Below are 15,921 nucleotides of genomic sequence, written 5' to 3'. Positions count from 1 at the left end.
CTTTGCCTTCCAATGGAGAGGGTGGAGGTTAGATCCCTGGTGAGGGAGCTAAGATCCCAGAGAGCTAAGATATATGCAATTCTGCCCGTTCCTACGAAAAAGAAAAATAAACAACAGAAGCAATATTGTAACAAATTTAATGAAGCCTTTTAGAATGGTCCACATTAAAAAAAAAGAATTTAAAAAAATGTAAAGACCACCTTCTGAACCACACATTTAGATAATGTCTAAATAGGCTGTGTGGAGAAGGAAATGGCAACCCACTCCAGTATTCTTGCCTGGAGAATCCCAGGGACAGAAGAGCCTGGTGGGCTGCCATCTATGGGGTCGCACAGAGTCGGACATGGCTGAAGCAACTTAGCAGCAGCAGCAGCAAATAGGCCACAGGCAAGGTCTGAGGACTCCTCCTAGCTGTATTTATTGTTGATGCTAGCAATACAGCTCCTCTCTCCAAGATAAGGTATACCTAAGCCTTAATTTGTTTAATTCTGTAATTAGGAAACTCAATGTTTAGAAATAATCCAGAGCTGAAAATCTGGGTGACATTGACCATGCAAGGGCCCTCAGCCTAGAGTGTTCACTCTCTTATTAATAGCTGACCAACTGCCCATACCTGTCTTGAATCTAGATAGGGGAAAATGAGCCCCTTTTCCAGTGACACTTTGAAGAAAGTTAACAGACAGACTTAGCGGTGGGCTTCTGTTTCTCTCCCTGTGTGGGGCTGACGTCTCCCCGCTTTCAGATTGCAGGCGTCTGCTCACCAAAAGGCACTAGCCAGAGACCAGACAAACGAGAGCAAAGATTCTGCTGAGCAGGGAGAACCTGACTCCTCCACTCTGAGCTTAGCAGAGAAGCTGGCCTTGTTTAACAAACTATCCCAGCCGGTCTCAAAAGCCATTTCAACACGGAACAGATTAGACATGAGACAGAGGAGGATGAATGCTCGTTATCAAACCCAGCCAGTCACGCTTGGAGAAGTGGAACAGGTGGGTGTCCTGCGATCCAGCTCCAAGGTTGCACGTGTGTCCTGAAAATATGGGAGCATGCTGTCCCACGGGGGTTAATGATATGATTAAGGGGCTCTACTTGTACTCTGTGTTACCTGTCGCTACTTGGTCATAACTTCATTCTTAAGGAGGATAACCATGCCAAGGATGTTTCTCTTCTCTTGTTCACATTATGGCTGAAATCATCTGAAGTTGAGTCCATCGAGGGGAGGAAAAACAGAATGCACAACCTGCCTTTCACCCAGATGATTGGATTATCGAGACGCATTTGTGCAACTACATCTAGGTTTGGTTTCTCACCAACAGAAGCAGGAAAACTGCCCCAAATGTAGTGCCTCCATCCATGTCAGTCCATCCACGGTGATTTACCCAAGCGGTGTTTTTAAATCAGCTTTTATTTTTGAACTGTCTCCTCCCAGGTGCAGAGTGGCAAGCTCATGGCTTTCTCTCCCACCATTAACACTTCCGTGTCCACCGTGGCATCTACCGTCCCCCCCATGTATGCAGGAAATCTTCGGACAAAGCCACTTCCAGATGACAGCTTTGGTGCCACTGAGCAGAAGTTTGCTTCTTCGCTAGAAAACTCCGACTCCCCAGTTAGAAGCATCCTGAAATCCCAAGGCTGGCAGCCCTCGGTCGAGGGTGCTGGGAGCAAAGCAATGTTGAGAGAATTTGAAGAGACAGAACGCAAGGGAGGCTTGACAGGTGGAGATGGCGGGGTTACAAAGTATGGGTCCTTCGAGGAAGCAGAGCTGTCCTACCCCGTCCTCAGCAGAGTCCGGGAGGGAGACAACCATAAAGAGGCCATCTATGCCCTTCCGAGGAAAGGAAGCCTGGAGCTCGCCCATCCTCCCATCGCCCAGCTTGGTGATGAGCTGAAGGAATTTTCCACCCCAAAGAGCACCATGCAGGCAAGCCCAGACTGGAAGGAGAGGCAGCTCTTTGAAGAGAAGGTGGACTTGGAGAATGTCACAAAGAGGAAGTTTTCGCTGAAAGGTAACTTACTACTGCTCTTTCTTTTCTGCTGGATGGGTTGCATGTGTTTGGGATTGTTTTTAACTGAATTGTGAAGGCAGTTGACAGCTGAGTGTTAAGCGTTAAATGAAAGTCTGGTGTGAATGGTACCCTTCCCGGACTTTTCTTCCTCTTGAACTTGACCTGTTCAGAGGACTCATGAATATGTCTGCCATAAAAGTACCTGAAGTGTTTTAATACATCTTCATAAGGGTTTTGGATGGCTTGGTCATGTTAACTAAACTGCTAGCTCTTTTGGCTCCTTTTAGAAATTGATGACCTCACAAGACTTTTCTGGCAATCCAATGGTTAAGTCTCTGAGCTTCCAGTGCAGGGGTGATCCTGATCGAGGAACTAAGATCCCACGTGCCTTGCAGCATGACCAAAAAAAAAAAAAAAAAATTAAAAATATAAAAATAAGAAAAATTAAATTGAGGACCTCAAAGGTCCCGGGCTGAAAAAGTACAGGGAATAGGGCAGGAACCCAGTCTCTGGAGTTTCAGGTTCTCTTTCTAGATCCTTCTTGTGCAGATTAGCAAGCCGTGCGGCACAGGACTGTAATTCTCTCTCTGCATTTCCATAAAATGATAGTGTGTCAGTTATGAGTGGCTTTAGTTGGGGAGTACTGTACATGTGAAATGTCAAAGTATTGTTTAGGAGGCGTGGAGACATTCTGCAGTGTCATCCAAACCAACTTCCTGTGTCTGGCACGTAGGAGAAGACCAATTGTCACAGAACAAGTTGCTGGGTGGGGTCATCCGCTGGGAAGTTTGGTTTTCTCAGGGACGAGCGTGCCCCAGATTTGCATAAACCCCAGGGGATTGGGTAACCTGCCACGTGCCCACGGATTGAACTCTTAAGTGCGGGATCATCCGGGGGTGAAGGGCTTGAAGAATGTTTGCCCGGGGGAGTAAGTGCTGACAGGGCTCCTTTCCTTCCCAGCCGCGGAGTTCGGGGAACCCACTTCTGAGCAGACCGGCGCGGCTGCTGGGAAACCGGCTGCTCCGACTGCAACCCCGGTGTCCTGGAAGCCGCAGGATCCCTCCGAACAGCCTCAGGAGAAGCGGTATCAGAGCCCGTGTGCGATGTTTGCTGCTGGAGAGATCAAAGCCCCGGCGGTGGAGGGCAGCCTCGACTCCCCCAGCAAAACCATGTCCATTAAAGAAAGGTAATGAGATTTCATGACCGAGAAGGAATTCCGTTGGGGTGGGATGGCAGTTTACAGCTTGCTTTCAGACAAAGATCCGAGGAACAGGCAATGGGAGAAAATCATGAAGCCAACTACACAAGGGAATGTGCTGTTCTTCCAGGAAGTTTGAAAGCTAACCACGTTCATTCTGGTGTCTGGACTGATAAAGCTGGGAGGTGCTGGTTCAAAACTCTATGAGGAAGCAAACAGACTTTCGCCTGCTTCTTTGGTTGCTGCTTCTGTTTTCTTTTCTTTTCTTTTTTTTTTTAATACTAAATTCACTGACCAGCCAGGGATTTCAGATGGTGGCTCTTTTCCTTTCAGGTTTGCATGGCTTGAAATTGAATGCATAGCTGCTTGTGACTATCTATCGATGGAAAATATGTGTGGAGGGATTGGAGATAAATTCAGATTTAGGACACAAATCCTTGGGATTTGAATCAAAGTTTTGTTTATGTTACAAAAAGTAAAATGGATGACTTCTGCAGTGCATTTAGACACTTCATATCAGGTAATAGCTGTGAAGACTGTATCTGAGGATTAAATAACACCAAAACCTCATTTCATTCAAAAGAGTGATGGAGGGTTGAGAGGAGATTGAGAGTCCCTTGGACTGCAAGGAGATCCAACCAGTCCATTCTGAAGGAGATCAGCCCTGGGATTTCTTTGGAGGGAATGATGCTAAAGCTGAAACTCCAGTACTTTGGCCACCTCATGCGAAGACTTGACTCATTGGAAAAGACTCTGATGCTGGGAGGGATTGAGGGCAGGAGGAGAAGGGGACGACAGAGGATGAGATGGCTGGATGGCATCACTGACTCGATGGACGTGGGTCTGGGTGAACTCTGGGAGTTGGTGATGGGCAGGGAGGCCTGGCGTGCTGCAATTCATGGGGTCACAAAGAGTCGGACACGACTGAGCGACTGAACTGAACTGAACTGAAAGAGGGCAGGTACTAAGAATCAGAGTTAAATATTTGGGGTGTTTTCCTTGTTAGCCTTTAGTAAAAGATGTAAGTGACCGGAGGACTGGGTGAAGAAGCTTCTCCTCAATTTCCTAGTTTGATTGGCAGAAGTATGGCTCCACCCACTTGGATCCCCACCCCCCCTCCCTTAGCACCTCCACCTTTCAGAAGTTTTCTTCCTCTGAACTGCACTGGCAACTCTGATTTCTCTAAGTACATTTCCAACTAGTTGAGACAATGTAATAAACCACAGTGAAAACTCTTCATTCATTTTTTTCAAGTCAAACCTTGGAATAATATTCACAAAATGTTAGATAGATGGAGACTTTTTCAACCAACAAGTTAATGAGAATGCTAAAGCTTATTTTCTTTCACCTTTGCTTATTTAAAATTCACAGTACAGAATACTTAGAAGACTGAGGAGGCTTGGATGTTGGGGTGAGCTAACTAGAAGGTGTTTGGCCTATTCTGGCATGAAGTCCTCCTCCACAGAAACCCAGCTCACAGAGGGCTTGATCCAGAGTCCTTACTATGTCTTTATTGAAGTATAGTTGATTTGCAATGTTGTTGTGAGTTATAGGTGTACCGCAGAGTGATTTGGTTCTTTTCCACTTTAGGTTATTATGGGATGTTGCTATATACCGTGGGTCCTTGTTGTTTATCGATTGATATTTTATATATGGTAGTGTATATATGTTAATCTCATACTCCTCATTTATCCATCTCCCTGCTTTTCCATTTGGTTACCGTAAGTTTTGTTTTTTATTTCTATGAGTATGTTTCTGTTTCATAAATAAGTTCATTTGTATTATTTTTTAGCTTCGGCATGTAAGCGATATCATACAGTATTTGTCTTTTTCTGTCTGACGTACTTCACTTAGGATGATCATCTCTAGGTCCATCCGTGTTGCGGCAGATGCCAATATTTCACTGCATTTTATGGCTGAGTAGTACCCCATTGTATATGGACCACATCTTCCTTACCCATTCCTCTGCTGATGGGCTTTTACATTGTTTCCATGTCTTGGCTACTGTGAATGGTGCTGCTATGAACACTGTGGGGCATGGCTTTTGTAGGCTGGGTTTTCTCCAGTTACATGCCCAGGAGTGGGACGCTGGATCAGGTTTTTGAGGAACCTCCATACTGTTCTCCATAGTGGCTGCACAAACTTACATTCCCATCAACAGTGTAGGAGGGTACCCTTTTCTCTGCACCGTCCAAAGACCCAACTATTGATAACTGATTAGGTAAAAGGATGAAGTATCGTTTAAGGAAATTAATGATAAATATCACTTAATACACAAGTTCTGATCTTTGACACACCAGAAAACGTTCTTGGGGTAAAATTCCAGTAGAAGATACCAATATACTCCCTTCTCTCAAAGGCTTTGGAAAGAGATTTCCCGTCTTGGGGTGTATTCTGTCTGTCAGGATGTCTAATGAAGTTTTGTGTCTAACTGCTATGCAGTCCTTCTTGGCTCACTTGCCTGTGCTTAGCAAATTTTAGTTTCTTTTTTTTCTGAAAGCAGTTCTAATTCTACTGTAAAATTCTAAATAAAAAAAAATGTGAGATGCTGTAAAGGTGCAGCTTCCTAACCCAGGCTTTGTGGATGTCTGAGGAGTTGGAGGGTGGCTGTAAGGTTGCTATTAGCTGCCCGGAAGGGGGATGAAAACCAACTAGCTGTGTACGCATGGACGTTCTGGCCGGCGAGAGACAGTCCTTCCCACAGACCCAAGGGGCTCCCGGCCACAGTCTGTCCAGACCCATGATCGTGAGAATGCTTCTTAAATATTCAGCTATTCAGTTTCCTTGACAAACTGCACATTTAAAAAGGAAAGAGGGACACTTGATTTAGCATCTACGTTGGTAATAGACTATGCCAAGACAAAATATACGGCCAGAGATCTTTCCCCCTTACCTCAATGGTACTTTTATTTGCACTTTGCTGAAGTAGCAGAGCTACATATTTCTTTACGGTCCACACACTAGCTTTTCCCCAAGAAGTGGAGGGACATTGGTCCTTCCTCCTGTTAAATAATTATGAGGCTTGACCATTTAAAATAAGAATGCTCCTCATATAATATTTATTTGGGCTTTGCTTTTTTTGAGGTGACAAATAAAGTAGACCTTTTAAACCTTATTCTAATTCCTCCGATCACCTGCTTCACCATAGGAGAGGTTGAATTCCAGGGGCCCTGGGGCCACGTGGTGAATAGGGCCAACCCTAAGAGGGGCTGGGCTTAGTTTCTCTCCCTCCATACATGAGGCAAGGCTGCTGTGTTTTAGCAGCAAACATGTTCTCCCTGGAAGACAGAAATTCTAACTAGACAGCAGTGCTAGGAAGAATCCATCCTCTTCCTGTACTAATTTTCTCAGTTCGTGTGTTCCTGACATCACTTGTTTCGAATTTCACTTTCAGGGTTCAGACTCTTGGAGACCAGACTTTGGACTTTGCCAGTTTCCTTCATCATTTCTTCTAAACAACTACAGCCTGAGGATGTAGTTCGGTTTTCCTTGATCTTGTGGGTCTGTCTCTTTCCTGCTCAGGACTTGAGCATCATTTGTTTTTGTTTTTGTTTCTTTAAAGCTGGTGGTATGGACTGGCAAATTGTCTGGACTCAAAGATTTTCTTGGAATTGACTATTTTTTCTCTTAGTAATTTTATTTATTTAGTTTTTACTATGCTGAGTCTTCTTTGTAGCATGGGCTTTTATCTAATTGCATTGAGCAGGCACTGCTCTCTAGTTCGGGTGCCCGGACTTCTCATTGCGACAGCCTCTCTTGTTGCAAAGCATGGGCTTTAGGGCATGCGGGCTTCAGAAGTTGAGGCCCTTGGGCTCAGTAGTTGCAGTTCCTGGGGTCTAGAGCACAGGCTCAGTAGTTGTGGCACACAGGCTTAGTTGCTCTGTGGCATGTGGGGTCTTTCTGGATCAGGGATCAAACTCGTGTCTCCTGCATTGGCAGGTGGATTCTTTACCACAGAGCCAGCAGGGAAACCCAGGACTTGAGCATCTTAAGTCCTCTCGCCCGAGGACCACAGAGGTGCCTCTTGTGTTTCTCTCGTGTGACATCACAGAGTGCTGAAGATGGCCCTTCGAAGGAGCCTATATATCCCTGTTTCATAGACATAAACTAAGATTTAGAAAAGCGTAGCAACTGAGAAATTAGAGGAACTCTTCCATACATTCCTCTTCTTTTACAATATATGTGTTGCTCAAGAAAACATATCTGTAAGTTCCTTTTCTGTCTTCATCTTTCCGACATGTAGAATGTCAAGTTTGGATCATAACTAGCCTAAAGTTGAGGATATATTTTGCTTTCCCCATCGAATTGATAGCATCACTGTTTCATAACAGCCTACGTGGTTTGGGTTTCAGTTCAGATCAGTCGCTCAGTCGTGTCCAACTCTTTGCAACCCCATGAACCGCAGCACGCCAGGCCTCCCTGTCCATCACCAACTGCCGGAGTCCACCCAAACCCAGGTCCATTGAGTCGGTGATGCCATCCAACCATCTCATCCTCTGTCGTCCCCTTCTCCTCCTGCCCTCAGTCTTTCCCAGCATCAGGGTCTTTTCAAATGAGTCAGCTCTTTGTATCAGGTGGCCAAAGTATTGGGTTTAAGTTGTCCCTAATGGGGGACTTCTTTGAAAACCATGGTAAATCAGATACATTTTGTGTTGCTTAAGGATAAAATCTTTGACACCTCTTTAAAAGTAGATTAGGCTTTTAGAAATCTTATTTCCACAGTTACTGAAACACCTGTATCTGTGCTTTCACTTTGGGGTGGAGAAGATGACTAAAAAGAGCAAAAGATCCAGTCTTCCACTGGGATGTTGATGGAGCTTAAGGATGTATTGAACTCCCAGGAATGTTGAAGAGGCCACCCGTGCCTCTGGTGAGCCTGCGACTCCTGCCTTCTAAGGCCCCGGCGGGGGTCCCCTGTGTTCCCTGTGAGTCCCACCATCCACGCAGCCAGACTGGAGGTTCTCACTTTGCAGCCTCAGAGTTCAGCCACTAGAGGGCCCCAGGTTCATGTAAGAGCTTGGGGCAGGCATGCCTTTTTTCCTTTGCTGCCTCCTTTTCTGATCTTTGATTTGTCCTCATTTAAAAGATCTATTAGTACACTCCTCCAGCCTATAAATCAGCCACAACCCAAGATCTGGTCTAAGGACTAGTCTGCACTCTTTTCAGCCACGTCTGTGTGGTACCTGTGATTCTCTGAAATGACGGGACATTTTTAAAGGAGGAAGAAAAAACTGTACAGCAGCTTAGAGGCACACGATCTGCCCGGCCCACACTTGACTCCATGCTGACTGCTGTGAACCTGCAGAACTTGTTCCAATCAAGTCAAGCTCTCAGACCAGTGCTGCTGAAATGTCCTGCCTTGGGCTAGTATTGCCTGCTGGGAACACATGGGCTATGGCCGGAGGGAGAACCACTTCCCCAGTGGCCGGACAGATACCCATGTGGTGGCCCTGGGCTCGGTCTCGGGGTAAATAACAAGGGACTACTCACTGGTAGTAGCGAACTAAGCAGTAGTAAATTAAGCAGATGCCCAGTTCTCAACATCCCAGCCCTGCAAATAGCACTTGGACTTGGCGGATGCTAAAAGCACTGACTGTTTGAATTGCCTAGGCAGTAATTTATGGCATGTGGGCTTCCCAGGTGGCGCTAGTGGTAAAGAACTCCCCTGCCAATGCAGGAGACCCAAGAGACACAGGTTCGATCCCTGGGTTGGGAAGATCCCCTAGAGAGGGGCATGGCAACCCACTCCAGTATTCTTGCCTGGAGAATCCCATGGACAGAGGAGCCTGGCAGGCTACAGTCCATGGTGTTGCAAAGAGTCGGACATGACTGAAGTGACAGCACACACCCATGTAGGACCAGATGCTCAGCTCCCCAGCCCTCTGCAGTGCATAGTGGGTCTGCAGGGAGTCAGGAGGGTTGTGAGACTGCAGGAGAGAAGGCGTTTGGAAAGGTCCCCCCACCTTCCTGAGCTTGTTCAACACTAAGTAGGAAATCAAGAGGGCCAGGAATAATACATGTGTGTTTCAGTGGGTGTTCAAGTTTTCTGTTACCTGCAGTCTGCAGGCTTGGGCTGGACTCAGGCCATGTGGGCTCAAGTGAAGCTCAGTTTCTTCCATATTATTTTGGTTACTCTGTAGTCTTTGGAAGTGAGACTTTCTATGGTCATCCTGAGAATGACCCTGCCAGCACATCCAGAAGCAAGATTTCAGGTTCTTGGAAGGGACGAATCCTTTGAAGGCCATCCCAGCAAGGGAAAAAAAAATGTATATATATACATACATACAATGCAGTTTCTAACACATGCGAGTGAAAACATGCCTGGTGAGCTCACACACAAGTAGTGAAGCCACGCCCTAGGATGGGAGGCAGGATATGCCCGGGATGGAACCATAGCTCCCTGCCCCCGTGACATGCAGGGTGACCTGAGTGGTGACATCCTTGGCCTGTGTGTGCATCCTTGCCTCATTCAGGATAACGATATCTGGGCTCTTAGAGGTCGTGGGGCGTATTAGCAGAATACATGGTGGACCATAGAGTGATGAAAGAGCCACGCTTTGCCTTTTTCTAAATCAGTTCTCCATTCCCAAAGCAGCCACTAAGGTAAGCAGCAAGAGAAACCACCACAGTGCGAAGTCCATGCACTGCAGCTAGAGAGTAGCCCCCACTCCCCGCAACAGGAGAAAGCCCTCACACAGCAACAGAGACCCCACACAACCAAGAATAAATTTATTAGTTAAAAAAGAAAAGACTATAACCAGGAAGAGCCAGCTAGAAGAGATGCACAGTGCAAGGTGTGAGGAAAGGGTATGATTCTTTAGATGATGTTGCCATTGCTTCAGATTTTGGAATCTTATTTTGAGAATGTCTTTAAAGACCTAGAGTAGATCATAAACCCAACTTCTGAGGCTGCATTTTTTAATTTCTCTGAAATCACTTGGACTCTAATCTGATTCGAAAGGTAAGGTAGCCAAGATGAATAATGACTCGTGGGTCAAGGGTGAAGTCAGAGAGCTGGTTCTGAGCTGTAAGGAGAATATCAGTGAAGCCAATGTCTGTGTTCACAAGATGATGAATTAGAAATACATCTTTGTGTGGGCGTGAAAGTGCTGGCATGCTTATTTTTTGGAAGTCTTCTTTATAGACACTTTGAAGGCCCTACTGCAGCATGCACATGCTCTTGATTTCGTTTCATGATTTGATTTTACTCAATTATTTTTCCTATTAGAAGAAAACTGACTCATTTCAGAATAATTGGAGGAAAGATCAATCTTAGTCCGTATATAGTCTGACCTCCAGATGGAAACCCTTAAGGGGATTTAGAATCTCTTTTCAAGTACATGAACTAGTGCTTGTAGAAGGCAGAGCACTGTCAAGCGTCACAGATGATAGAATCTGGGGCTGAATGAGAGCATGTAGGGCACAAAGAGTCGGACACGACTGAGGGACTCAGCACAGCACAGCACGGGGCCTGACTTAGATACAAGATTCTGACTCTGACTTCCAAGTGGATTCCATCCCCCACCACCACTGAGTAGTTGTCTGATACCAGCTGGGTGTCCTACAATTCCACCCAATTCTGACGCTGTCTATGCAGAGATAGGATCAGACCAGAGGGTAAGGGCTTGGGTCCTGCAAGACAGTCCCTCCGCCCGTCTTCAGACACCTGTTGTAAGTCCAGGCCCTTATCTATGCTCCCAGCCCATTACCCAGATAGAGACTGGAGGTTCCAACATCCTTCTCCTTGGATTCAATCACTTACTAGAGGGGCTCACAGAACTCAGAGAAATATTCTAATTTACTAGACCTCAAGTGTTTATAGAAGAATGTAGGACTTCCCTGGTGGTACCATGGATAAGAATCTCCCTGCCAATGCAGGGGACATGATCCCTGATCCAGGAAGATCCCACATGCTATAAAGCAGCTAAGCCCGTGCACACGACGGCTGAGCCTGAGCTCTAGGGCCCAGGAGCCACGACTGCTGAGCCCGTGGGCTGCAACTGTTGGAGCCCGCATGCCTAGAGCCTGTGCTCTGCAACAGGAGAAACCACTGCAGTGAGAAGCCCAGGCACCTCTCTGCAACCAGAGAAAGCCCCCAAGTAGCAACAAAGACCCAGCTCAGCCAAAAATAACTTTTTAAAAAACAATATAAGGAACAGCCAGCTAGAAGAGATGGACAGTGCAAGGTGTGAGGAAAGGGTGTGGAGTTTCATGCTCTCCCTGGGTGTGCTACCCTCCCCAAACCTCCACGTGTCCACCAAACCAAGAACTCTTGGAACCTTGTCCTTGTGGCCTTTTTGTGGAGGCTTTATTACATAGACATGATTGAGTTGAGCCACCATTGGCCAGTGACTTAATTACTCTCCAGCCCTTTTCTCCTTCCTGGAGGTCAGGGGGTGGGACTAAAACTTCTAACCATCTAATCACATGTCTGGTTCTCCCAGCAACACATCCCCATATACATGTTTCTAAAGGTCATCTCATTCACATAAGTTGACACATTTATCACTCTCATCATTTAGGAAATTCCAAGTTGTGGGAGCTCTGTACCTGCAAAGAGGACAATAACCAAGTGTGTATTATAAATCACAATATCACAGATGAGTGATTGTTTCGTAGAGTAAACGTTTGGGTCTTATCTGCAGTCACATAGAGAGAAAGGAAAGGAAGGAAGAAGAGGAAGAGGTTGGATGAGGGGAAAGGTCCAGAGTTTGAAGCTCTTGCTCCCTTTGGAAAGTCTTCCTGGCTTACCTTCCTTATTTGACCAAACAAATAGGCAAGTATACAATATTGTTATAAATGAATTTGTAGATGTACATGGGCTTATATTTACTGTAAAACTTGTTTTCTTATTTGCTTAACTAAACTTTTATTGTACAGTGTGATATACCTCTCCTTCAGTTTTTTTTAAAAAATTTATTGGCGTATAGTTGCATTGGAAAAGACCCTTATGCCAGGAAAGATTGAGGGCAGAAGGAGATGGGGGGAACAGAGGGTTGGATGACATCACTGACTTAATGGACATGAATTTAAGCAAACTCTGGGAGATAGTGAAGGACAGGGAAGCTTGGTGCTGCAGCCCATGGGGTCACAGAGAGTCAGACATGACTTAGAGTAAAACAACACAGTTGCTTTATGATGTTGTATTACTTTCTGCTATACACCAAAGTGAATCAGCTATACATATACCCATAGTTCAGTTCAGTCGCTCAGTTGCTCAGTCGTATCCGACTCTTTGCGACCCCATGAATCGCAGCACGCCAGGCCTCCCTGTCCATCACCAACTCCCGGAGTTCACCCAGACTCACGTCCATCGAGTCAGTGATGCCATCCAGCCATCTCATCCTCTGTCGTCCCCTTCTCCTGCTGCCCCCAATCCCTCCCAGCATCAGAGTCTTTTCCAATGAGTCAACTCTTCGCATCAGGTGGCCCAAGTACTGGAGTTTCAGCTTTAGCATCATTCCTTCCAAAGAACACCAGGGCTGATCTCCTTCAGAATGGACTGGTTGGATCTCCTTGCAGTCCAAGGGACTCTCAAGAGTCTTCTCCAACACCACAGTTCAAAAGCATCAATTCTTTGGCGCTCAGTCTTCTTCACAGTCCAACTCTCACATCCATACATGACCACAGGAAAAACCATAGCCTTGACTAGACAGACCTTTGTTGGCAAAGTAATGTCTCTGCTTTTCAATATGCTATCTAGGTTGGTCATAACTTTCCTTCCAAGGAGTAAGTGTCTTTTAATTTCATGGCTGCAGTCACCATCTGCAGTGATTTTGGAACCCAGAAAAATAAAGTCTGACACTGTTTCCACTGTTTCCCCATCTATTTCCCATGAAGTGATGGGACCGGATGCCATGATCTTGGTTTTCTGAATGTTGAGCTTTAAGCCAACTTTTTCACTCTCCACTTTCACTTTCATCAAGAGGCTTTTGAGTTCCTCTTCACTTTCTGCCATAAGGGTGGTGTCATCTGCATATCTGAGGTTATTGATATTTCTCCTGGCAATCTTGATTCCAGCTTGTGTTTCTTCCAGTCCAGCGTTTCTCGTGATGTACTCTGCATATAAGTTAAATAAGCAGAGTGACAATATACAGCCTTGACATACTTCTTTTCCTATTTGGAACCAGTCTGTTGTTCCATGTCCAGTTCTAACTGTTGCTTCCTGACCTGCATACAGATTTCTCAAGAGGCAGATCCGGTGGTCTGGTATTCCCATCTCTTTCAGAATTTTCCACAGTTTATTGTGATCCACACAGTCAAAGGCTTTGGCATAGTCAGTAAAGCAGAAATAGATGTTTTTCTGGAACTCTCTTGCTTTTTCCATGATCCAGCGGATGTTGGCAATTTGATCTCTGGTTCCTCTGCCTTTTCTAAAACCAGCTTGAACATCAGGAAGTTCACGGTTCACGTATTGCTGAAGCCTGGCTTGGAGAATTTTGAGCATTACTTTACTAGCATGTGAGATGAGTGCAATTGTGCAGTAGTTTGAGCATTCTTTGGCATTGCCTTTCTTTGGGATTGGAATGAAAACTGACCTTTTCCAGTTCTGTGGCCACTGCTGAGTTTTCCAAATTTGCTGGCATATTGAGTGCAGCACTTTCACAGCATCATCTTTCAGGATTTGGAATAGCTCAACTGGAATTCCATCACCTCCACTAGCTTTGTTCGTAGTGAAGCTTTCTAAGGCCCACTTGACTTCACATTCCAGGATGTCTGGCTCTAGGTCAGTGATCACACCATTGTGATTATCTGGGTCATGAAGATCTTTTTTGTACAGTTCTTCTGTGTATCTTGCCATCTCTTCTTAATATCTTCTGCTTCTGTTAGGTCCATACCATTTCTGTCCTTTATCGAGCCCATCTTTGCATGAAATATTCCCTTGGTATCTCTAATTTTCTTGAAGAGATCTCTAGTCTTTCCCATTCTGTTGTTTTCCTCTATTTCTTTGCATTGATCGCTGAAGAAGGCTTTCTTATATCTTCTTTCTATTCTTTGGAACTCTGCATTCGGATGCTTATATCTTTCCTTTTCTCCTTTGCTTTTTGCTTCTCTTCTTTTCACAGCTATTTGTAAGGCCTCCCCAGACAACCATTTTGCTTTTTTGCATTTCTTTTCCATGGGGATGGTCTTGATCCCTGTCTCCTGTACAATGTCACGAACCTCATTCCATAGTTCATCAGGCACTCTATCTATCAGATCTAGGCCCTTAAATCTATTTCTCACTTCCATTGTATAATCATAAGGGATTTGATTTAGGTCATACCTGAATGGTCTAGTGGTTTTCCCTACTTTCCCCTCTTTATTGGGTTTCCTTCCCATTTAGGTCACCACAGAGCATTTAGTAGAGCTCCTTGTGCTCTACAGTTGGTTCTCGTTAGTTATCTATTTTATACATAATATCAATAGTATATACATGTCAATCCCAGTCTCCCAGTTCACCCCTCACCCCTGTTCCCCCTTGGTATCCATACATTGGTTCTCTACATCTGTCTCTATTTCTGCTCTGTAACTAAGATCATCTATACCAGTTTTTCAGATTCCACATGTATGTGTTAATATGCGATATTTATTTTTCTCATTCTAATTCACTTCACTCTGTGTGACAGACTCTAGGCTCACCCACATCACTACAAATGACCCAATCCATTCCTTTTAATGGCTGAGTTATATTCCATTGTATGTATGTACCACATCTTCCTTATCCATTCCTCTGTTGATGGACATTTAGGTTATCTCCATGAGGAGTATGATATGTTTCATCCCATCTCCAATTCCATTATTTAATGGAGTCAGGGCACTTCGTCAAAGGGCCCTTAGAGACCATCTAGTTCAGTCTCCATTGTGACCAGTAAGGAAGGGACTTGACAGGACTTAACAGCCAAAATAGGGCTTATATGTGGCTTAAAAATACACTCTTCATGGACATGTATTAATGAAATGTTTAAAAGACCCAGCCCAGCAGACCCAGCTGCAAGGGAAAGGGTCCAGTCATTTCCCCCCCTGATCTTTAATTGTTTGAGCACCAGCTCAAATGAGTTTAATGATCGCCACTTTTGTGCCTTTTGTCTTTCCTGTGTTTGTCCAACTTAAATGTCCAAGACTGAAACAGCCTTGTGTTCATGAGGATAACCTTTCACAAATTTTCACATCCAAGCAGCTTTTTATCAAGTGATACCATAGTTGACCTGAAGTAGGTTAGATAAAGACCTCAGTTAATTAGATTCTTTTTTTGTATATAGCTATCTCCTGAGGAAAGTTGGAGTGATCATTTTAAAAATGGGTTTCTAGAGAAGTTTCTGTATTAAGAAGGCAGATTGGAAAGACCAAGTTCATTTGGAAGAAAATAGCGTGACTTAGAATTCAAGAACAGAAACATTCTTAAACATCAGCTTTTACCTGTAATTATAAACATATGATATCCAGAGATTGTCTATATTCTGTTGCTTTAAATTGTTAAACTCATTTCTGCTATATTTTCTGCAAATAAGTACCATCCACCTTCGGCATTACCTGTTAATTCCTCATGTGACTAGAAGGGGTCACCAGAAGACATTTTTCTCTGGGGACATTTATTTTTATTTTCCTTTGTGTCCTCAGCCCAAAAGCAAGGCAAAAACAGAGATATTCTTTTGGTAAAATGATGTTCCATCTTTTATCTGGGAAGTCAGGCTTCAGATTTGCTTTTCCATCAAACTTTCAAACCTTTGGGACCATCTT

At 44.7% G+C, this 15,921-nt stretch overlaps 1 protein-coding gene across 18 annotated transcripts in view; it reads left to right on the top strand.

The window, feature by feature from the left end:
- SVIL (supervillin) overlaps positions 1–15,921 on the top strand; it is a 256,109-nt gene that overhangs the window by 187,746 nt on the left and 52,442 nt on the right. For all 18 annotated transcript variants that reach the window (XM_070800945.1, XM_070800947.1, XM_070800944.1 and 15 more), the window contains 3 exons: positions 743–986; positions 1,427–2,003; positions 2,964–3,189. In XM_070800945.1, the coding sequence (XP_070657046.1) occupies positions 743–986; positions 1,427–2,003; positions 2,964–3,189 (1,047 nt within the window). The remainder of the gene's footprint in view (positions 1–742; positions 987–1,426; positions 2,004–2,963; positions 3,190–15,921) is intronic.

The sequence above is a fragment of the Bos indicus genome, chromosome 13, assembly GCF_029378745.1.
Source record: "Bos indicus isolate NIAB-ARS_2022 breed Sahiwal x Tharparkar chromosome 13, NIAB-ARS_B.indTharparkar_mat_pri_1.0, whole genome shotgun sequence".
Classification (NCBI taxonomy): Eukaryota; Metazoa; Chordata; class Mammalia; order Artiodactyla; family Bovidae; genus Bos; species Bos indicus.
Note: the sequence above shows the minus strand (reverse complement) of the source record. Positions and strands in the feature narration are given on the sequence as shown.